At 53.9% G+C, this 22,403-nt stretch overlaps 1 protein-coding gene and 1 long non-coding RNA gene across 3 annotated transcripts in view; both read right to left on the bottom strand.

The window, feature by feature from the left end:
- The window catches only part of ADAMTS14 (ADAM metallopeptidase with thrombospondin type 1 motif 14), a 93,532-nt gene extending 78,518 nt beyond the window's left edge, over window positions 1–15,014 (bottom strand). For both annotated transcript variants that reach the window (XM_032609091.1, XM_032609092.1), the window contains exons 1-2: window positions 14,670–15,014; window positions 12,524–12,966 (exon numbers count right to left, since the gene is read on the bottom strand). In XM_032609091.1, coding sequence (XP_032464982.1) covers window positions 12,524–12,966; window positions 14,670–14,751 — 525 coding nt within the window. In that variant the 5' untranslated portion in view covers window positions 14,752–15,014. The remainder of the gene's footprint in view (window positions 1–12,523; window positions 12,967–14,669) is intronic.
- Window positions 15,015–17,407: 2,393 nt separating this feature from the next.
- Window positions 17,408–22,403, bottom strand: part of LOC116741916 — a 36,261-nt gene continuing 31,265 nt past the window's right edge. Inside the window, exon 3 of the long non-coding RNA XR_004346307.1 lies at window positions 17,408–17,527. This is a non-coding gene — a long non-coding RNA (uncharacterized LOC116741916). The remainder of the gene's footprint in view (window positions 17,528–22,403) is intronic.

The raw sequence follows: 22,403 nt of genomic DNA, 5'->3' as shown, positions 1-22,403 counted from the left end.
CTGAGTACACACCCGGACCAAGGGGGGGCGGGGAAGGGGAGTCCAGACAGGCCGGGTGACTGCCCCCCTCTTACACTGTGCGCATCTCCCCGGGCTGAGCACGACCAAGGATCACCTGGACCACACGTGAGTTGTGCCTTAGGTGCTATCTTAGAACCTAGCCACCGCCTGCCCTTAAGGTGCCACTCCACTGCGAGTGAAGCATAATTCGCCAAAATTGCCCTGAGCTGGGTGGGTCCGAGAGGTGGGGAGGGAGGCTGTGATCTACGGGCGGCCAGTGGCCAGTCAATGTTGTCACAGCCCTCCCAGCTGGGAGCCCACAGTGCAGAGAGTGAGGACGTTAACAGCGACATCTCTACGTTGCCCCTGCTGCTGCAGGCGGCGACAGAGTCTGTCCTCTGGCTCTGCGGGGAATAGAGCTGCTTAGATCTTCCTGCAGCTCTGCTTCAGGCTTGGCAAATGTTCTTACAGGAAGGGTGCTTGCTTTTCACGACACCCCTCCCTGCCCAGTGGCAGGGGTCCTGGCCCAGCGGCAGGGCGGGGCCTCACATGCAGGTGCTCAGAGAGTCCCCCTGTGCCGCAAGCCCCCACCCTGGAGCCCAGCCAGAGTCAAGGGCAGACCTTGCCAGGCTGGCAGCCACCATTAATTTCCATTCCCTACGCCCAGGAGCCAAGTGGCTCTGAGGCTTCCCCCCTCAGTCACCACCACGGACGGCCCACCAAGCTTGGGCTGGGAGCTCCACCTGGCTCCCTGCTTGGCGCAAAGTCCTGGCAGCAGCGGAGGCTTCAAGACAAGGAGACAGGAAGCAGCCCTCAAACGCCAGGAGGCGGTGTAGCTGCCAGGCCCTGGGCTGGGGAATGGTTCCCCGCCTCTAGGCCTGAACCCTACAGCTCAGAAGCAAGCCAGAGGACAGTGGGGTGGCTCCAGGAAAGGGTGCGGCCGGTCCTACCTGCAGTGGAGGGCTGGCCCCCAGCAGGTCACTTGTCCCAGCCAGGGCTCCCCTCTGATCCATCCTGACATCAGCCTGCCCTTCCAGCCCAGCTCACATGTCACCCCATCACCGCCCCCTCCTCCACGTCCCCAGTGGTTCTGGCGGGTGCTCTGTCCCGCCCACATATGTCTGTCTGTCCCTCTTCCAGATGCGAGCTTCTCCACAAGAGGACAAGTACCGATCCACAACACAGGACCAACTTCGGAACAAGGCACCTTCGGCCAACATCCTCAGGTCCAAGCCTCCAGAATGAACCCCCTTGGGCATACCACCCTTAATGAGAGTCCTCTCCCACAAAACACGCTGTGGCTTAGGGGACAGCCTCGGGACTGTGAATTATGAGGTGAGAAAATATAAGCACTCAACGAGGCCTCTTTGGGCTGGAGGAGCTAATTCAGAGTGTGGGCTCCTGCCAACCTCAAGGGGCGGAAATTAACTTCTGCTGTGGGGCGGGGTGGCCTGGGGGGACGAATGTTTTCTGGACAGATCAAAGGTATAAATATTTGGCTGGCTTAAAAGCAAAAACTGACAAAGGGCTTCAAGCAAGCGTTGGGAACAGGGTTTGCATTCAGACCGACCAGGTCCTAACAAACACTCCCACATTCAGAGGTTTCTCTAAAAGGGCCTGATCTACTGCCCCCTCAGCCATGTTATGGAAAGAAGAAGAAAAGGAGAGTGCAGGGTTTTAATGTTCCATGTCAAGTGATGTGTGCATAACGGCAACCCACTGCCCTGCGAAATTCTGAAAATGGATAAAACAGCGGCAATGGCGACTTGGAGCTGAGATGCACCAGGAGGTTTCGTTTGAGCTTCAAATCCTGCTCACTGGGAGGTTGGCATTTGTTTTCTCTGAACAGGTCTCCCAGTCTTCAGGAGGACAACGACACGCAGAAGTTGAGCTGTCCACCCTTGCAAGGGAAGCCTCGTAAACACCTCCACTCGGCACCCAGGCCCAAGGACTCCCAGGACGCCCCCCACGAGGCAACCGATGGACCAATCCCTTCAGTGTTTGCGCTCTGAAGTCGTTGCCATGGCCACCGAGGCCCTGGCCGTTACAGGGTTTAGGACCTCGAGGAACGATTCCCGTCTACTAACTCAGGAGAAGCTGTGTGGGATTGTGGGGGGAGCACGGGACTGGGAGTCAGGGACCTGGACCCCACTGGCCCTGACAGTCGCCCACTGCGTGACCCTGGGTGAGTCTTTTCCCTTCCCTGAGCCTCAGCTTCCTTGTCTGGAAAAGTGAGAAGGGGACCGAGAGGCCCCCAAAGCCTCTTCCAGTCAGAGCTGAGTTAGGGTGAACTTTGGCAGTGATGCTGAGCTGAGATTCACTGCCGGAGGTGTTCATAACAGGAGGGTTATTTGTGCTGATACGGAGCTCCCTGGAGCTGCCAGGGATGAGGCAGCCTCTACAAATATTACTGCTACTGTTCTTCTTGTTGTTGTTCTTGTTGTTTCTAAGGCTTTATAGGCAGGAAAAGGCCCACATGCTGAAAACAGAAGGCCGGGCCTGGCGGATGATTTGGGAACTTTCCACTGCAGGGTCCGGGGAATGCGGAAATTCCCCAGGTCCTCACCAAAAGCCCAGCCCTGGGCCTGGACCACACTGAGGCTGGAAGGCAAGTGGAAGGCAAGCACAGCCCCCACCCCACTCACCAGCCCACGGAGCAGCCCAGAGGTCACCCTCCCTCCAGCCAGCCCGAAGATGCCAGGGAAGTAAAATAAAACCAGCCCCTAGACCAGCCCTCCCTGGAATGGGAGGCCGGCTCTGCACGGAAGGAGCGGCAGTGAGGTGATGTCTGGCTTCTATTCCATATCATAAATAAGTTATTAACCCAGAGCAGACAGCAAGGCACAACCGTGGGGAAACTAGGGAAGTGAAACTGCAAGATCAGACCGCCTCGAAGACTGGAAAACCACCCAGGATCCAGACCCTGGGCCACTCAGACAGAGGACCTGCTGGGATGGGGCCTTCTGGGAAGCAAGAGCACTAGAATGGGCGTCCAGGGGTCTGGAAACAAACCCACTGTGGAACCTGCCTCAGTTTCTATGTTTATTCCAAGAGATCAACAATAATAACAGCAAATGCTACCATTCATTGTTCTGGACCCTGTGGCGGCACTTGTAAGTGCCTGATTTCTAATCAACAAAACTACAAGGTAGGAACACCCACTTTACAGATACAGAAACTGAGGCTCAGAGAGGTCGAGCCACTTGCCTAGGGTCAGTGTGGGAGAACGATTGCAAAGATGGCTGCAACAATGCCTCCTGTCTCTGCTCCCATGCCTCTTTGAAATGAGGTAGGGTCCATTCCTCCACTCTTGGAAAATCTAGTCTGGCCTTGTGGCTTGCTTTGACCAACAGAATGCACAGAAGCAACATTATGCAACTTCCAAGACTAGAAGATCTTCCTTACGAGGTCTTGCAGCTTCCACTTTTACCCTCTTGGAATGCTACCCTGAGACTGCCATGAAAGAAGCCGGTCTCACCTACTGGAGGATGTGAGGCCACAGACAGGAGAACTGAGGCTGCCTAGCCAACAGCCAGCGCCAATGCCGGATGTGTGAATGAGGTCAGCCTGGACCTTCCAGCCTTGCCAGCTGTCCGGGAAGCAACCGGCAGAGGAATCACCCAGCCAACCAACAGAATTGTGGAAAGAATATGCCGTTGTTTCAAGGTCAGCGGTTTTAGGCTGGTCTGTCTCACAGCTGTGGATAACTGATACAGTCACTCAGTTTCCCCACACTGCCTATCTCCCCAGGAAAACCTGTGCTCCCGCCTCCTGGGATTTGGTTGGGGTCAAGTCACCACATGCTGACTGCTGCCCATGCCTGCAGCCCCCAGACCACAGCCCCACAAGCAGGAAGTGACCACGGGAGACATACTCTATGAAGTGTAAGAAGGGCTGCAGGACACTTTCTACCTAAAGACCCACAGTCACCCTGATGTGGCAGGTCAGAAGCTCCCTTTCTCTCTAAAAAGACAATTTCTTGTTTTTGTTATAGAAACATAAATTCTACAAAGGACTGAGGGCTTCTCAGGGAACTGTGTTACCTGAAGAGCAAACGTGATGAAGCAGGTTGCACCCTCGCAGAGGATGCGAGCTCTGGAGACAGAAACTCGCCGGTAAACGGCACACCGAGGGCAGGAAAGCAAACAGTCTCGCCTCACCCACTGGCTCAGGCCCACGGGGCATGGGTGCCTGGAGCACACACTGGGACACGCACTCAGGGGCAGCGTGCACAGTTGACCTGCAGGGCTTGCCGGGAGTGCAGGAGGCCAAGTGGCACTGCGAGTGCCACGTGTCATCCATCGCTGGCCTAGGAGCAGACAGACAGCCACAGAGAGGAGGACAGGCCTGCTGTCCCTCCCCATCTGACAGAGGTGAGAAGATGCCAACATGAGCTTTATGCCGCCTCTGAAAGGGAGCCCGCCACGTTCCCTCTCCCGGTCCGTCAGCTCACTCAACATCCACTGAGGGCCTGCCCTGTGGCAGGTGCCGGGGTCATAGAGACACACAGGTGACTAAGCTCAGACCCTGCCCTTTGAGAGCCCAATGGGAATGTTCCAGGGGAAGAATGTAGACGGGGGTGAGAAGCAAGTTGCAGCCTGAGAAAACAATGAACAAGCCTGGAGGAGGTTGGGAGGAATGGTCTCTGCCTGCCCAGCTAAAGGCCCAGAGACCCCTCTGGGGTTGTAAAGCAGAAAACTGGGGTACTCTTGACTTCCTCTCCTCTTCTTTCCTGCGCCCATCCCCTCAGACCCGGTGGACTCAACCAATAAATCCACACCATTTAATAGCGACGGCTGAAGCATATCGGGTACTGTGCTAATAAAGCCCTTTGCACATATGACAACTCTTATGAAGTGACTAATATTATCCCCACTTTGCAGATGAGGAAACTGAAGCACAGAGAGGCTTAGTAATTGCCCAAGGCCACACAGCATGAAAAAGCCAAGGCTGGGATTTCAACCCAGGCAGTCTGGTTGCAGGGGTCATGCTCTCATCCCCTGCACTGCTCACTGGCAAGCTGAGGCCTCCAGCTAAAAGCCCTGCTGCATTGGGCCCACATACTGTCTTAAAAAATAGAACACTTTGCTTAAAAATCCATATTTCTGATTTCTCTCTTAAAATTCTCAAATGTGATACCAGATAGGCACTCCCTTTAAACAGGAATTTGCCGCTGTCCCACCCCTCCCCTAGTACCTGGCCCTCTTCCCTTGCGCTAATCCCTGCTCCTAGAGGCAGCTGAAGTCCCGACCTCCTGTGTACCGCGAACCCAGCCCTGTGCTAGGCATGCAGAGAAATGCAAACATTTAAGACAGTTCCTGACTTCTGGGAACTGGGTGGCCAAGATGGGGGATGCCTCAAGCAGAGGGAAGGGAAGGCACCGTGGGAGGTGTGAACAGCATGAGCAAAGGCATGGGCTCCAAAGTGAGGTGCAAACACACCAGGCTGGCTGGGGAGGGTGAGGGTCTGCAGGGCAGGATCCACCATCGGGGCTGGAGATGCAGGTGGAGCAAGGCAACGAGCTCTGCACCAATGCGGGGCCAGACATCCCCCGCCCCTCCCAGGGTTGTCGGCACAGCTGTGTAGGGGCAGGCAGCCCGCAGGCCACCATGTGTGGGGACAGGCCTGCCGGGCAGTTGGGTGAGGGCACCTCTGAAACTCCAGGCCTCCCACTCCACATCCCAGGGCAGGCACAGACAGCAAGGCAGAGCTGGGTGCTTGCCAAGGAGCTGCCAGGAAAGCCCACTCACTCCCTAGACGTCATGGAACAACCCCGGGGCAAGGACAGATATTGGCACAAAGACACCGATGAGCCCCAGGCAAATCTGCTACACTAGGACTGTGCCAGCATGCAGCTGGAAAGATTAGCATCTTCCCCACTTTTTAAGTCACTAAAGTGACTCCTGCTTACAAACCTCCCATGGCTCCCTATGGCCACAGGGGCAAATCTAAGTCCACAGTGAGGCAGAGTTTCTCCAAACTACATTTTCATCGCCCCCCTTTCCAGTGGAGAGCAGCTGAGATGACTTACCATTTCCTGAATCCTGCAAAGACGTAGGATTTCCTTCCCTGCGAATGCCTAAAATTCCTAGCTCTTGGCTTTAAAAGCTCCTATTGATGCTTTTATACCCAGGCCAAATGTCCCCTCCGCTGGGAAGCCTTCCCTGAGCACCTCTCCTTCTCAGTACTCACCTCTAGGCCACCTACCAAGCGCATTACACTTCCCTGCATTCCTACACAACACTGATGTTTAGTGTGATCAGTCTTGTTTCATGCTGTCTACTGTGCATATCAGCCTTCTTTAAACCATGGGTTCTGGAGCACAGGGAGAGAGGGGTGAGTTTCAACCCTGCATCCCCAGGAGCTAGTCAAGGGCCTGGCTGGGGGGGAAGGTGCCTACAGATTGTTAACAGAATGCTCCACTTGGCACCTCTCAGTACCCTCCTACCCTGGAAGGCATGTGGGGTTATTACAGACCAGTCGTAATACACTCCCGCGCACTGAGCAAGCACCATTCTGCAGAGAAAGCTGCCACAGCAGAGGGGAGGCAGGGCCTGGCCAACCCGGGAACCAGAGGTGGCCTCGGGCTCACATCAGAGAGCACTGATAATCTACGTACTGTTGCAGTACAAGGGACTCCAACAATACTTTTAGTATTTCTCACCATTAATGATAGCTGTAATTACTGTAGTAATTACTATAAAAAAGTAATAAATATTACTATTAATAATCCCCACTTTTTAAGGCCCCACCATATACCAGACCCTTCACTTTTTTACATTTTCTTATTTAATCCTCTGAACAGCCCTATAGACGATTGTTCTCCTCGCCTCCTTACAGATGAGGAATCCCAAGCACAGAGAGATTAAGAAACTTATTCAAGGTCACACAGCTAGTCTGTACTAGAGTAGAGAGACTCCACAATTTCTGCCACCCTAGACTGTTTCCTAATTATGACTAAAAATGCCTGTCACGGGGCTTTCTATGCGCCAGGCCCTACGGGTAACAGCTTTACTGAAACATAATTCATGTACCGTACAATTCACCCATTTAAAGTGCAGAATGTCTGTATACGTATATGTATATGTATATGTATATGTATAACTGATTCACTTTGCTGTACACCTGAAACACAACATTGTAAATCAACTCTACTCCAATAAAAACATTTCTTTTTTAAATTAAAAAAAAAAGAAAGTGCACAATGTAATGGCTTTTCGTCTCTGCATAAAGCTGTACAACCACCACCGCAATCAACTTTAGGACGTTTCATCACCCCACAGAGAAACCCCGGGCCATTTCAACTGTCAGTGTCAACACACACGCCCTCCACCTGGCATCTTAATACCATTTTAAAGACAAAAGGACTGAGGCTCAGAGAGCTGCTGGGACTTGCACACCGTTGGGCAGAGGATAGGAAGCAGAGCTGGGACACAGCCTCCCCTGCCCTCTCCCCATACCGCCTGCCAGGGGTCTACTCTGTAACCCGTTAAAAATGCACGTTCTGCAGAGGGTGGAAAACAGAACCAGATGGTGACAAATCTTACACGTGCGGCTGCTTCCACGCCAGGCCCCTGACTCACAGAGGCACTGAGAGCAAAGAGGGGGGGACGTGACGCCTCCCAGCCCCCGTGACCCCAGTGCAGGGGCAGCGAGGCCTGGGAGCCCCGGAGACAGAGGTAGAAGCGGGGCAAGTGGCCTTCAGGAGGCTGGCAGCCTGGGCTCCTGATGGTTTGCAGGGGTCCCACTCTGCTGATCTCATTCCTGCACCCCACAACCCCTCCGGGACCCACAAAGTAGTGGCCCCCCACCCAGGCCTCCATGTGCCTCTCAGGACTTCAGAACCACAACTGCTAGCAGAGAGTCTGTTCTGCACCTGGCCCCAGCCAGGGGACCTGAGATCACCCAGGCCCTCCCTGCCCACAGGCCCTGAGGTTTCGGGTCACAGGAGCATTGGGGGGACTGCCACGTTGATTGGCCGGGATCCCCAAGGGAGGCTCTGCAGAGTAGACCAGCAGGCTGCCACTGCTACCTGGGCGCACTCCCAATCTGGGACCCCAGTGTCTGACAGCTGCCCCCAACCCCAGAGGAAACACTCTGCAGGTACGACTGGGCCTCCCCACATCGCCTATTTCCTTCCCCCAAACACCCACAAGCCTGCTCTGGGTCAGCAGTTCTCTCTGCTGGCCAAGGGCCTGGCACTTTCTTTCATGTTTATAATGTCTGAACAATTTTGAGCCAATGCCACCTCCTCCAGGAGCCCTCCCTGATCCCCTAACCAAAACAAACAGGTCCTCCCGCTGCTGCCTCACACAGGATTGTAATCTGTCTGCTTTTATGTCTGGTTTCCCATTATCCTCCAGACTCATCTGGGGCAGGGGTCCTGGCTTCCTCATTCCTGGTCCCCCACCTCCGACCCCCTCCCCGACTATGACACACCAGGCCTTCCAGCAGAGCAGGTGGGAAGTGAGATAAAGTGCCCATTCCTCGGTGTCAGGCATGAATTAACCGCCCGTGCACAGAACCCGCCCAGTGTCTGTCCCGGTGTCCGTGGTGACTGACTGTGGGATGGCAGGAGACGTGGAAGAGATAATGGTCACTGCTCCCACTGCAGGTTCCAGCTGGAAAGGAAGATCGAGTCATCAGCTTAGACACAGCACTTCTCACCAGAGCAGCTGAAGTCCAAACGGCTGCAAGTCTGTCCACACAGAGGAGGGTTTGTTCCGACCGTCTTCCAACTGGAAGGTCTGCTAAGCCATGAGGGCCAAGCTCAGGATTGGTGTCTCTCCTCTCTGCACCTGCAGCCCCGCCCAGGCCTGGCAGGAGCAGACCCAGGACCCGCCAGGAAGGGGCAGTCGACTACACGTTTACAGTGGCCTGGCTTCAAGCTCCTCCAGCAAGGCCTGCCCTGTGTCACAAAGTACCAATGCCAGAGCTAGAAGATGCTCTGAGCTCATCCATTACAGGCTCCATGATACATCCAGGAGGTAAGGGAGGCCCAGAGAAGGAGGGCAGCTTGCCTAGGGTCACACAGTCATGGCTCCCAACTCCCAGCCCAGACTCTTCTCAGATAACAGGCTGCTGCTTCCCTGCCCTAGGTCCCCTCTCCTATCCTGCCCTTCCTTCAAGGTCAGACCAAGACCCACCTGCCCAGTGTCTTCTAGGATCACCTCCCCAGCCCCGTCCAGCATGGTGCTCCCTCACTGGCAAGTTCTTTCCTCTGCCCAGAACGCCCTACCCACCCTCTGGCTCCAACAAACTTCTATTCATCGTTCAAGACCCAGTTCAAATACTATCTTCTCTAAGACAAAGATAATAATCACTCCCATTTACCGAGTAGCCATCCCTGCTGTGCTACAGAAAACCAAAAAGTTACTGTGGAAACTATTTGTGGGGTACCCCCTGCTTAGCACCCAAGTTCCTTGAGGACAGAGACCTGACTCTCTGCAAAGCAGGGTTACAACAATGTCTGTGTATGCACCTCATACAACCGAAAGGCTTTATAAACTATAAAGTCCTGTGCCAATAGAAGCTATATGTATTGATATTATCTTCACACCTCCTCCCCATGACTCAGTTTCCCCACTTACACGATGGATGAAGTTAATGAGTGCGCATGACAGTACGTGTGCTGTGCCTGGGCTGTGGCTATGGCTCATGACTGCTGCTGTGATTATTCGTGTCACTTTCACTTTCTCACATCTCCGTGTGGACCCTGCCCATGGCCAGTGCTCAGTACGTATTTTTTTGGACTGAATGACTTCAGCATTTGAGACATGGAAGAAGATGGGGTTAAAACCCAGAGTCTACATAAAGATGCAGAGTGAAATCTTATCATCAGAAGGGCTGCACTGTGGCCTTGGAATCCAAAGGTGGCTCAGCTGGGTGACAGTGAACAGCCCTTGCTCTCACGGGACACAGGGCCGTTTTCTGGAGTGGGCTGGAGGTGAGGAAATCCCTGCCCTGGACAGGGAGCCTCTGTGCTGTGCTGTGGTCCCTGTCAGGGACCAGGTCAGGGAGACCCCTGAGAACTAGCCTTAGGGTCTGGACTCTGGAGCCCAGGGCACAAGCAGGGGCCCAGCCCAGGAGGTCCAGTTCTGCCTCTCACCAAACGCAGGGACCAGGCAAGCCACTCCCGGAGCCTCAGTTCCACCACAGAACAGGCTTCCAGAAGCTCATCCATGGAGCCTCCGAGACCTGACCCAGCTTCTGCAAATGTCACATAGAATAGAGTTCTGTCTGCCAGGGAGGCGTGAGTGCAGCCCCTCCTTGGATAAATGAGAAGAGTAAAGCCCAGAGAGGGGAAGTGACTTGCCCAGGTCACATAGCCAATAAGAACGTTTCCTCAGAGGCCACCAAAAGTCAGCAACGTCAGCTGAGCATCCAGTGACCACCTGTCGATGTCTGCTGAGCTGGTTCAATGATAAGAAGGTTTCCAGGGTGCAAAGGGTGTGGGCAGTTACATGTTAATGGCGATGATCATCCATTCATGCCTCTGTTTAGGTGCCCGTGGACATGGATGGAGGTTGTCAAGGAATGTCACTGAACAGCTTACGGCCCATTCGGCTGATGACTTCAGGTCACCATGTCATTCAGCCCAAGCCACTGACAGGCACTGGTGCTTTCTATCTCTCCATCTGCACAGACACTTTATCTCCAGGTGATTCCTCACGTCACTTTGGATTTTCAACCAAAACCTGTGGCCACAGCATAGCGCTAGCCGCAGGCTGAGGAGAGTCCCAGGACTGCTGAGCCAGGGCGGGATGGCGGCCAAGGCTCACCCTGGCACCAGGACAAGGTCTCAGCCTTCTCCAGCTACCCTTACAATCTCTGTTCCTCAAAGTCCGCTCCACAGAACCCTCGCATTCCAGGTGATTCTGGTGCACACTCAACTCTGAAAACCAACCACTGCCTAGACCGTGCCTCTCGAGGGGGGCTCTAGTGCCTCCAATGGGGCAAAAATTGGTTATTTGGGAGGCAGAAGATTTACTCTTTTCATATATAAAGCACAGATACACATAGAGTTTAAAAACAGATATTCAGCATAGCTGTGGTATTAAGGTTTCACTGGGGAGAAATTAGGGGAAAAATGTCTAAAAGGCTCCTCAGGGGGATGATAATGAAAAAAAGATTGAGAAACCCTGGTCTAGAGAAAGGCAGCCACGACATTCAGCAGGAAGATACCTCGTAAGGATGGGAAGATGGTAAGAAGTGTTCCCAGCCCTGCCAGTAAGGAAAGACTCCTGCCCTTACCATCCCCGCACCTGACTCATCCCTCTCTTAAAGCTCAAAGGCAGACGGGCAAGCAGGTCCTTTCCTGGACATATCAGCTCGTGCCTGGCAAAGCGGAGACCATGAAAACAGTGCCCATCAAGGCCCTGGAGCTGCCACGCAGGCTCACGAGGGCCTGATATACAGCAGACGGGGCAGCAAGGGGAATGGGATCCAGCCTGAGTTGAGCACAAGAAGGAGAGAAGCCACCTGTGGCTTTCTGGTTTGCAACATGGAACCAACTAGCAGGGGGTTCCCTGTGCCTGGGAGGAGGGAGCAGGTCCTGAGAAAGGGAACTCACATCAGAGAGCCACGGAAGAGCAGGCTAGCTTCGGGACCAGAGACAGTGGGGCACGAGGAAGGACACAGCAGTAAAAATAATAACAGCGGGCTTCTCTGGTGGCGCAGTGGTTGAGAGTCCGCCTGCCGATGCAGGGGACGCGGGTTCGTGCCCCAGTCCGGGAAGATCCCACATGCCGCGGAGCGGCTGGGCCCGTGAGCCATGGCCGCTGAGCCTGCGCGTCCGGAGCCTGTGCTCCGCAGCGGGAGAGGCCACAACAGTGAGAGGCCCGCGTACCACACACAAAAAAAAATAATAATAATAACAGCAGCTGATACTGACAGCCCTGACCATGTGCCAAGCAGGTGCCAACCACTGGCCGTGCTGCCTGGTGAGGTAGGTCATATTTTCATCAACAGCACATCAGCTCCAGGAGGGCAAGGGGCTGTGTCTGTCTCAGGCACTGCCGTATCCCCAGCACCCGATTGGCACGTGGAGCGCGCGGTAAATATATGCAGAATGAATAAATCCCACTTCACGGGTAAGGGAAAGGACCACAGAGGGCAAGTAACTTATCCAAAGTGACAGGGCCAGTGAGCGGCACAGCCAGGACTCAACGCCAGCAGAGCCTGCCCGCCTCACGCCTGCGTGTGTCTGCTCTCAGACCCCCGACAGGTGAGCTGCGGTCCCGGTGTGTCCGTAGATGGTGAGGGGATGGACAGGATAAGGTACCATCCTATCTCGGCCACTTTACAGCTGGCACAGCATGAACCTGGTGGCCAAAGGGGCACGCGGGGCTCTCTCTGGAAAGCGGCGCAGCCCCTGACTTGGCCCAGACTGCAGGCTGTGCCCACAGGAATCCCGAACACACGGGAGCCAAGGAGAAAACCATGTCGGTCTGGCTCGGTGAGGGGGACGGAGAGGAAAGGGGGAGGGTGGGGGGTGCTGCTTGATGAAAGCCTTGTCCCTTACCAATCCGTCGCAGTTGCTGATGGCGACAGCTGCCCCTGGCATGCCCGTGACACCCCCGGTGTAGACACACTCCCTCTGCAAGGGCTGACGGAACAGCTCCCGAAAATCCTCCTGCCACTCCACCGAGGCTCCGGGTACCACCAGCCGCCGGTTGGGCCGCAGGTGTAAGTGCAGTTCCTCCCCAGAAACAGTGACGTTGAAGTAGAGGGAGGAGCGCCCCCCGCTGCCAGGCTGCAAGGTCACTCCTTTGGGGCGCAGTGGGCTTCGAGCCACCCGCAGGTGACCGGAGCGTGACAGTGGTGCGGGTGGTCTGTCCACCTCTGTACTCCCTGAGGAGGCTGCTGGTGGCCCGGATACCACGTGGGAGAGGAAGCGTCCCTGAGAATCTGTGCTGCAGGGCACTGTCACACCATAGTCGCTGAGCTTTCTTGAGAAGCGCAACTCTGTTGGAAATGAAGAAAGAGTTACTTCGGTGCCGTCTGGGCAGAGCTAAGCGGGAGAAGCTGGAAATCCCATGGGGGCGGGAAGGGCTCTGCAACCTTGACCGTCACCTTGGAGGAACCCCTTAGCCCAATTTCATCTATTTCTCATCCAGCGCTTCCAGAGCCCTTGGATCTTTGCACTTGGATGATCGGTGTTCAAGTTCGTAAACTGCTAGACACACGCTGCTCCCCATAGCCCCCAGGCCCTTGTTACAGCTGGCGGAGGGAAACAAATGATGCCAAAGAGTCCTGTCACTCTAGCAACAAACCTTCCAACCTTGGGCACTACAGAGGAAATTCCCCGAAAGCCCCCAGGGCAAAGAGGGATGGCTGGATGTGCCCAAACTCCCCAGGGCCCTGAAGTCACCAGCCCACCCCGGGGTAGGTAGGGCCCTCGTCGCCAAGCTCCCGGAACACAGCTGGCAAAACAAACACACCTAGAAACTCAGGGCCTCCTGGGCACGTGTCAAGGAGAAAAGAGGAGCTGGAGAGGGAAGGGAGGGAATACAGGTTCCACATTTTTCCAGGTTTAGAAAGAAAACTTTTTTAAGCAGCAGTGGCTGCCGAGATTTTTACATGGCCCAGCCCCAAGCTGGGTAAATATAGATCTTCAAAAATAAAAGTAGACACAGGGGTGACCTGCCCACTCGGACTGAATTAAGTGTGAGGTCATGGCCCCATGCTCCAGGCTGCAGGCCAGCAGCCCGTCCTCACACAGCTCTCGCTAAGCCGAGCCAGGCTGGGCAGGAATGACAGCTCCCTGGCTTCTAGGCCTAGTGATTCATGGATAGGACTTAGGGAGGAATTTTCATTTCCACACAGCTCTATCTCGTGTCCCCAGCCCCCTTCACGGCACTGATAAAACCTAGAAAATGATGTGCCCTGAAAATCCCTCCTGCCCAAGGCAGTTATTGGAGGGCGGGGAGGGAGATGACGAACTTTCCTCTGGTTTTACCCTTTGCAGCAGAACACCCCCAAGACTTCAGCTAGGGGGATCCTGTTTGGTACGTGAACGGAGCTCAGAGACAAGCAGGGACCCTGCCTGGAACTGACCAGAGCCCCCTCCCCATGCTCAGAGCCACCAGGAGGGCACCTCACACTGCAAAGTGAGGGTGGAGTGTGTCTGATCTGCATGTGAGAGGCTGTCTGCACAGCACAGAGTGTGAGAATGCTGGGGGAGAGGGATGTATGTGTATTTCTGTGCAGCAGTGTGAGTGCCTGGTGTTCACTGGGGTGTGGGGCAACCACCTGCCAGCCTGATTCTGTGTGTGTGACAGTCAGACATTTGCACATACGTACACACATATGTGCACACATGCATACAAGCTGGAGACAGAGAAGACACTGAGAGAAAGACACACAGGAGCGAGAGACAGAGAGTGAGAGAGAAACACAGAGACCAAGAGACAGATACACAACCCCTAAGAAAAGGCTCCTATCCTCGAGTGCTCTCCTGGAGTCTCTCCCTAGTCTTGTGCCAGAAAGGGACAGAAATCCCCGGACACCGTCGGTGGCACTGGGGTAAGAAAAGAGAGCTCAGACCCAGCGTGTGCACAGCCTCCCACCCGCTCGAAAGCTGCCGGGCTCCTCGGGCACCCTCGGGCCACCCTGACCCGCGTGCACCCCGGACCCCGCGCGCCCCTGCGCGCCCTACCCGCACGCACCTGGGGTCCTGCTGCCCGCGTTGGCGCAGAGCGCACAGTGCAAGAGCAGCAGGCAGGACAGCCGCGCGCGGAGAGGAGCCATGTGGCCGCGCGGGCACGCGGGCCGGGAGGGCGCCGAGCCCCGAGCTCCGGGCTGCGAGCGAGACTGGGGCGCGCTCGGGGCTCCGGCCGGCCTCCGCCTCCTCCGCCGCCTCCCGCCTCGCAGCCTCCAGCCGCCCGATCCCGGCCCCCCGCGCGGCGCCGCCGTCTGGACCGCTGGCTCCGGGAGCCCGAGGTTGCCGGCGGGAGAGCGGAGCGGCCGACGCGCCAGCGCCCCCACTGCCAACTGCTGGCGGGTCAATCCGCCAGCGCCTTGACGCTCCGGGACGCTGCGGGAGCCGGGCAAGTGGACCGCGGGGCGGGCCGGGGGTGGGCACACTGGCGGGGCGGGGCCGGGCGCGGGTCGGAGCTGGGGGCTCAGAGCGCCCGTGGGCGGGGCGCAGGGCGCGGATCGGAAGTGCCACGCGGAGCCCGAGCTGGGACTTCGGGCTCCCTGGGCGAGTGTCCCCTCAGGCTCATGGGCTCCCCGGGAGTGATGGCCCTTACTTTCCTAGGCTCCTCCGCCCCACCACCCTTTACTTGACTGCAGGGCCCAGTTTCCAGAGCTCCTGGGCCGATGGGATGTCCCACTGCCTTTGGATGGCGCGATGGTGAGCACCACCCCACCCCCACCCCCCGCCCCAAGAGAGTGTCTCCTTTCTCTCCTAATGGTCTTGATGCCCCCAGTAATCTTCCGCCCCTTGAATCTACCCATTTTGCAGACTACAGCTCCCTGGGCCCCCTAGTGCAGTGACTGATCTGTGTCTTAGTCAAGAGCAGGGCTGAGCAAGGTGAGCCGAGAGCCCTGGCGTTACAGTCAGCCAGACCTGATTGAAATCCTAGCTCCGAGCCTCGGTTTCCTCGTCTGTGAAATGGGTGTTAATTATAGCACATAGTAAGGTTCAATAAATAACCACTCTCTGCTTCCACACCTGGCACCAATGTACCCACCACACAGCCTAAGGTGGGAAAAACTGAGTCTAAGAGATAAGAGTGGCTGCTGGTTTTGCAATGCTGCTGAGACCCGTTCAGTAGTCAGGCAAACAGGCCAACTCCTGCTTTCCTTTCCTGCTTTACTCTGTGAATGTGTTCCTAACAATTTTCGAATGCACCGTAAGTCCAGAGGTGGGAATTGGAGAAAGGAGTTTTGTTATTTTTGGTTTGTTTTGTTTTGTTTTTAAGGACCGCAGAGTAAAGAACCTTTCTGTGAAGTGTATAAAGACCCCTAATCTTTCTTTTGAGTTCAGACATTTTGTTGAGGGCTTTCTTAAAGGGTGGCCAACTTGTGGATGCAAATTCTCTGACCAGACTTCTCTTGGGAATCCCTGGGTCCCCTGAAAGAGAACTTGGGTTCCTGCCCTCTTCTCTCCACGTGAGGTTTCCCAGTCCACACCCTCCCTGGGCTCTGAATACGGTCCCACTTTGTGGGCAAAGAGCTGGAATCTTCATCCTCACGGCTCCAGGACCTGACTCAGGGCCTCCTGGAAAGCAGCACTTGTGGAATGAATGAAATGACATCAGGGTTTTGGAGGGCCAGTACATTTATGAAGGAGGTTCAGAGAGCTGAGGTGACATGTCCCAGGTCACACAGCTCATTTGCAGCAGAGCTGGCATCAGGACCCAGAATCTAGTGCTGAGCAGGAGAGAGAGACAAGGGTAGGGGTCAGAAGGCTGTTGTAGGCTAGACTGCCAGTACAGACCAAGTGACCAAGGGCAAGTCATTTCCCCCTTTGGGCTGCAGTACCTCATCTGTCAAAGGGGAAATGGTGAGGATCACAGGAGTCACAGACGTAAACTTTAAAGTCCTGTGGAAATGCAGAGTGTGTTCTATTCCAAGCAACATCAGAGCATCCAATTATTTGAAATGGCACCACCAAACAGATCTATATTAAGTTTGGGAAGAACGGAGTTCTCTTTCTCCTCTTTCTGGTTCTTTAAGATCTGTGAAGTCAAGGGCCAGACTGTGGTTTTGCATGTGAGAGCTGATGAAGCAAGAGTGTGAGGTGTCCACGTGTCAGTGGGAACTTGCAGGAGAAGCAGTGAACCGTCTCCATTCTGGCCCTCCGCAAACCCACCAGATGAGCTCAGCATTAAATGGCCTGCCTCCCTTCTCAGGGGCTCAGTTTTCCCAGCTGCAGAGTGGGGGCCCTGTGGCGACAGAAGGGAAAAGTCGTGGCATGTGATTGCTAATTTCCTCCCTCTGCAGGGCCATCCCAGAGGAACTTGCAGTGCTCTCCCTGGACTCCACCCCATACTTCCTGCCTTAGACTTGGTAAGTCAAGAGGGAGAGACTACAGCTGGGACCCCAGCAGCCTGACTCATGAACTGTGGGCTGAGGCCTTCCCTGGAGCCAGTCTCGGCAAGCAGAGAGCAAAACCTTTCCCTGGCTCTCTACCCCAACCCCCTTCCCTGGGGCTACAATGGTTGCTTTTGTTGGCAAATATTGTATGTCCAAGCTCTTTTCTACTGAGGAAGCCTTTGTTAGGAAGAGGGGACATGGGAGCAGAGCTCAGAGCCTGGGCCAGAAGGTGGAGGAAATGGTTGCGTGGCCAGCCCTGTTTCTGGAGATGATCGGAGCCAAAGCAAAGAAATCTCCTAGCATCTGCTGGAACCCTCCAAGGACGGCAGGTTCTGGGTTCCCAGTCTCTCACCTGAGATGCTGCTTGGATGTTTCTCTTGCTCACAGCCCTCCAACACTTGTCCAACACTCCTCCCGTCCAAAGCCCTGGCAGGAGATGGGGAGATGCAAACAGCTTGCACTGCACACAGTCGGCAACCACCTGGAAGACACGACAGGTGCAAGAGAAAGCCTGACAACCAGGAGAGACAGGGACGGAGAAGAGTGCACCAGATGTGGATGTGGGAGGAGGGTCACCCGTGAGCACCCCCTGAGGAGGAAGACAGCCCCAACCACTGGCACATTCTCCTTTGAGCACAGACAAAACCCTAGAGACTGGAGCTGGAGGTGCCCTGAGACAGTCTCCAAGCCAGTGCCCCAACCCCATTTTACAGGTTCTGTCTAGAGAGGGAGGGGGCTCGCCTCTGGTCACACAGCTAGTTTAGAGTGAGACTAAACCCCTGGCTTCAGAACCCAGGTACCTGCTCTCTCACCTGCAGGAGCACAGCCTCTCTCCCAGGCACCAGCTCTTTCCCTCCCCTGCTCCACCTTCCAAGAGGAGGAAGAGGGGGTTTGAGGTTGAGACAGCAAAATCTCCCCAACTCAGGGGGAGTCACAGACACCCCTAAGGAAGTAAGAGTCTCAGCCTGAGACAGGTCTCTGCAGCAAGAAGCCAGGAGGTCCCTGGCAGGATGTGGATGGGGGAGACGACACAGTAGTGGTATAGGTTTGTCACAGCTTGGGGGCCCAGCAGGTGGCTGTCATTTGTTGAGTGCCAGCTGCTGTGCTTTACATGTTACCCTGAAACACACACAGAGCGGCCCTTTCTTGTATCTCCTGATGTGACCAGTGACCCTCTGGGCTCTGACGTACTCAGGCGAGGAGAAAGGGATTCCCCCCTAGCTCAGTGACAGCCACACCATCCACCCAGTTAGGAAGCCAGACAGCCAGGCCACCCTAGTCACCAGCTCACCTCCAAGCCCTATGTGCTCAACTCCAAAGGACCCCCAAATACAGCTACTTCCATCTCAAATGCGTCCCCTGCCCCACCAGGTCACCGGCGTCCCTTCAATGGCCACTGCCATAAGTTTGTCCTAACAGATCCTCCTCCCAGCTCTGGCCCCTGACACCTCTTCTCCAACTGCATCCGAGGACATATTTGAATCACACCTTAGATCATGTATCTGCCTTTGCTATAAAACCTCCAAAGGCTCTGTTACTCTTGGGATAAAGACCAGACTCCCTAACACAGCCTATGAGGCTCTGCACAGGGTGGTCCTGCTGTCCTTCCTGCCTCCGTGTCCCCCCCTCACAGCCCTCCAGGCTAGCTCCTTGTATGCACCATGCTCATCTTGCCTCAGGGCCTTTGCACAGGCTGTCCACTCTGCCCTGAATGCTCTATCCTGCCTCTTTGCCCAGTCAGTCCCTGCTCACCCTTTGGACAGCCTTCTAGTCGTCACTACCTGAAGCCTGTCCGGCCCGCCCAACCAGGGACACCATCTCTGTCCATCTCCTTCACAGTACTTCTCACTGTTGAGTTTCACCTGATTTTGTGTGATTCACAGATTAACATCTGCTTCCCCCGCTGGACCACAAGTTCCACAGGGAGCAGGAACCCTGTTTGGATTTTTTTCCAAATTGTATCCCCAGTGCCTGTCCTGTGTTTGGCACCTAGTGGGCCCTCAATGAATATTAGTTAAATTAATAATCAAATGAATGGAAGCTGGAGAAGGAAAAGTTCATGGAAAATTTGGGGAGTTAACCATTTATAAAAACCGCCTAGCATAGGTAAATCTATAGAGATACTAATTAGGTTACTGGCTGCCACGGCTTGGGGAGGAAAGGAATAGGGAGTGAGTGCTAATGGCTGTGGGGCTTCGATCTAAATTCAGATAGTAGTGATGCCCGCATATATTTAGTATATATGTGACTATACTAAAAACACTGAATTGTACACTTTGGAAGAATGAATTTTATGGTATGTGAATTACATCTCAATAAGGCTGTTAAAAAAAAAGAAAAAAATTGGGTACAACCATTATGGAGAACAGTATGGAGCTTCCTTAAAAAACTAAAAATAGAATTACCATATGACCCAGCAATCCCACGACTGGGCATATACCCTGAGAAAATCATAATTCAAAAGGACACATGCACCCCAGTGTTCACTGCAGCACTATTTACAATAGCCAGGAACTGGAAGCAAGCTAAGTGTCCATTGACAGATGAATGGATAAAGAAGACGTGGTACATATATACAATGGAATATTACTCAGCCATAAAAAGGAACGAAATTGGGTCATCTGCTGCAAAATGGATGGACCTAGACATCGTCATACTGAGTGAAGTAAGTCAGACAGAGAAAGACAAATATCATATGATATTGCTTATGTGGAATCTAAAAAAATGATACAAATGAACTTATTTACAAAACAGAAATAGAGTCACAGATGTAGAAAACAAACTTATGGTTACCAAGGGGGAAAAGGTGGAGAGGAGGGATAAACTGGGAGACTGGGATTGACATACACACACTACTATATATAGATAGATAAGGATAGATAACTATTATAAGGACCTACTGTATAGCACAGGGAACCCTTCTGAATACTCTGTAATGACCAGAAAAGAGTGGATACATGTATATGCATAACTATTCACTTTGCTGTACAGCAGAAACTAACAAAACATTGTAAATCAACTATACTCCAATAAAAATTAAAAAAAAGAAAGAAGGAAGGAAGGGAAGGAGGGAGTGAGGAAGAAAGAAAGGAAGAAAGAAAATTTGGGGAGTTAAGCATTTCCCAGAATAATCGTTCCAGGGGAAAGCCTGAGACATATACTTGCAAGTTCTGATTCCATCATCAACAAGAAGGTCCCCAGGCTCCACAGTCAGGCAGAGATGGGGGGAGAACAGTCGCCTTTGTGTCCCCCGCAACCCTTGAAGAGATACTGAAAATAACAAAGCAATCATCATAGCAGCCACCTACTGACCAGGCACTGGGCATATCTGCATCAGTTCCCGCAACAGCCCTAGGCATGAGTACCCTCATCCCCCTTCCAGGCTCTGCAAGGTTAGGCGATTGCCTCAGGCAGTACTTGCAGCTACTTAATATCAGGCATATTGACTCCCAAGTTGGATGCCAGCCCACAAGCTTCTGAGTGCACCGTGGTGCCTGCATGAGATTCCCCCACCCTCATCCCCTTAGAGGTCACCTAGTTCATTTTGTCTTCCTTTTTATTTTCAGAAAACCTTTTTGTTGTGAAAACTATAACACATACAGAAAAGTGCCATCTGCTCATTTTATAAAGGGCTAAACTGAGGCCCAGAGAGCAGAGGTGACCTTTTCAAGGCCACACAGTGAGATCACTCAGGAGCAAAATAATACCCCAAGACTCCCAGTTCCTGGTCAGGTGATCTTAGAGCATCACCACTCTAGGCTCCTCCCACCCAGGACCAGGCCCCTCTGGCCGTTCATCATTGGTTCCCACCTCAGCCCAAAGTGAAGATGAAGAAAAGTTTAGATCTCTTCTTCCTGATACCTGAGAGCCACTGTCCTGCCAAGAAGTTCTAGGCCAGTCGTTCTCAAATCAGGGTTTCCAGGAGCAACAGAATATCGGCATCACTTCAGTGTCTGTCATCAATGCAGATTCTCAGGCCCCACCCCAGGCCTGCTTAATCAGGAACTCAGAGGAGGGGCCCAGTAATCTGTATTTTAACAAGTCCTCCAGGGCATTCTGATGCATGTTCCTATTTAAGAATCATTATTGTAAGCATAGCCTTGAAAATAGGGGCAAAAGTGGGACTGAGAACAAACTCACTGAGGATTTGTGACCTGTTCCTTATTGATGGCTGCCCCCCACCCCTCACCTCCCATCCCATCTCCAAAACCTGAGCTTGAGTTTATGTGAACTCTGAGTCCTTGGCAGAGCTCCGGGACATACAGAGGAACCAGGCCCTTCTCCACATCACCCTTCTCCCTTTTTCCCCCAGCATTCCCTCTGCACATTTTTTGGCAAATGTCTAATGACCGTATCTAGGAGACCCGGATGGGCTAAGTTAACCACAGTGATTTGTCATGCATTACAGAACAGCTGATACCCCCGGGACCAGCTGAACCATGAGATCAGTTAGAAACAATGCTGTCGTGCCCTGTGTGTAGACCTTCTGTGGTTGTGGTTACTGTGTGTTGAGGGTTCAGGGAGAGGAGGTTTCCCTGTCCTTGTAAGGAAGGATGCCAGAAAGGCCAGCTGTCCTTCAGGAACTCTCCTTCTGCCATTTCCTCTCCCCAAACTGTCGGTCTACAGTTACAATACCAGCATCCCTCTAGCCAAAGTCCAGTGCAGCCCCTGACACTGGCCCTTTGGGGTTCAAGAGAGGTAGTGAAACTGAGCAGGACCCTGTGTCCCCTGTCTCTTGTTTGTAGGGAATAGGCTTCAGCCTCCAGGACCTTCCCTGAGTTCCAAAGGGCAGGTTCAACAGGTTGCTAATCAGGGAAGTGAGGGGATGCAGAGACAAGGAAGGAGCAATCAAGAAACAATAGTGCAGGGCTTCCCTGGTGGCGCGGTGGTTAAGAATCCGCCTGCCGATGCAGGGGACACGGGTTCGTACCCCGGTCCAGGAAGATCCCACATGCTGCAGAGCAACTAAGCCCGTGCACCACAACTACTGAGCCTGTGCTCTAGAGCCCACGAGCCACAACTACTGAGCCCACGTGCCACAACTACTGAAGCCCACATGCCTAGAGCCCGTGCTCTGCGACAAGAGAAGCCACCGCAAGGAGAAGCCCAGGCACCGCAAGGAAGAGTAGCCCCCACTCGCCACAACTAGAGAAAGCCCGCGCACTGCAACAAAGACCCAATGCAGCCAAAAAATAAAAGTAATTAATTTTTAAAAATATTAAAGAAAAAAAGGAAGAAACAATAGTGCAGCCTTAGGGCAGGGTCCTGGTTCCACCTCAAAGGATACACATAACAATATCTTTGAGCTCTTCTGCAGAACTAAAACCCCCAACAAATGGAAGATGTTAACTACAGTA

Source organism: Phocoena sinus, chromosome 16 (assembly GCF_008692025.1).
Source record: "Phocoena sinus isolate mPhoSin1 chromosome 16, mPhoSin1.pri, whole genome shotgun sequence".
Lineage (NCBI taxonomy): Eukaryota > Metazoa > Chordata > Mammalia > Artiodactyla > Phocoenidae > Phocoena > Phocoena sinus.
The sequence above is the reverse complement of the archived record's forward strand: the minus strand, read 5'-3'. Positions and strand labels throughout refer to the sequence as shown.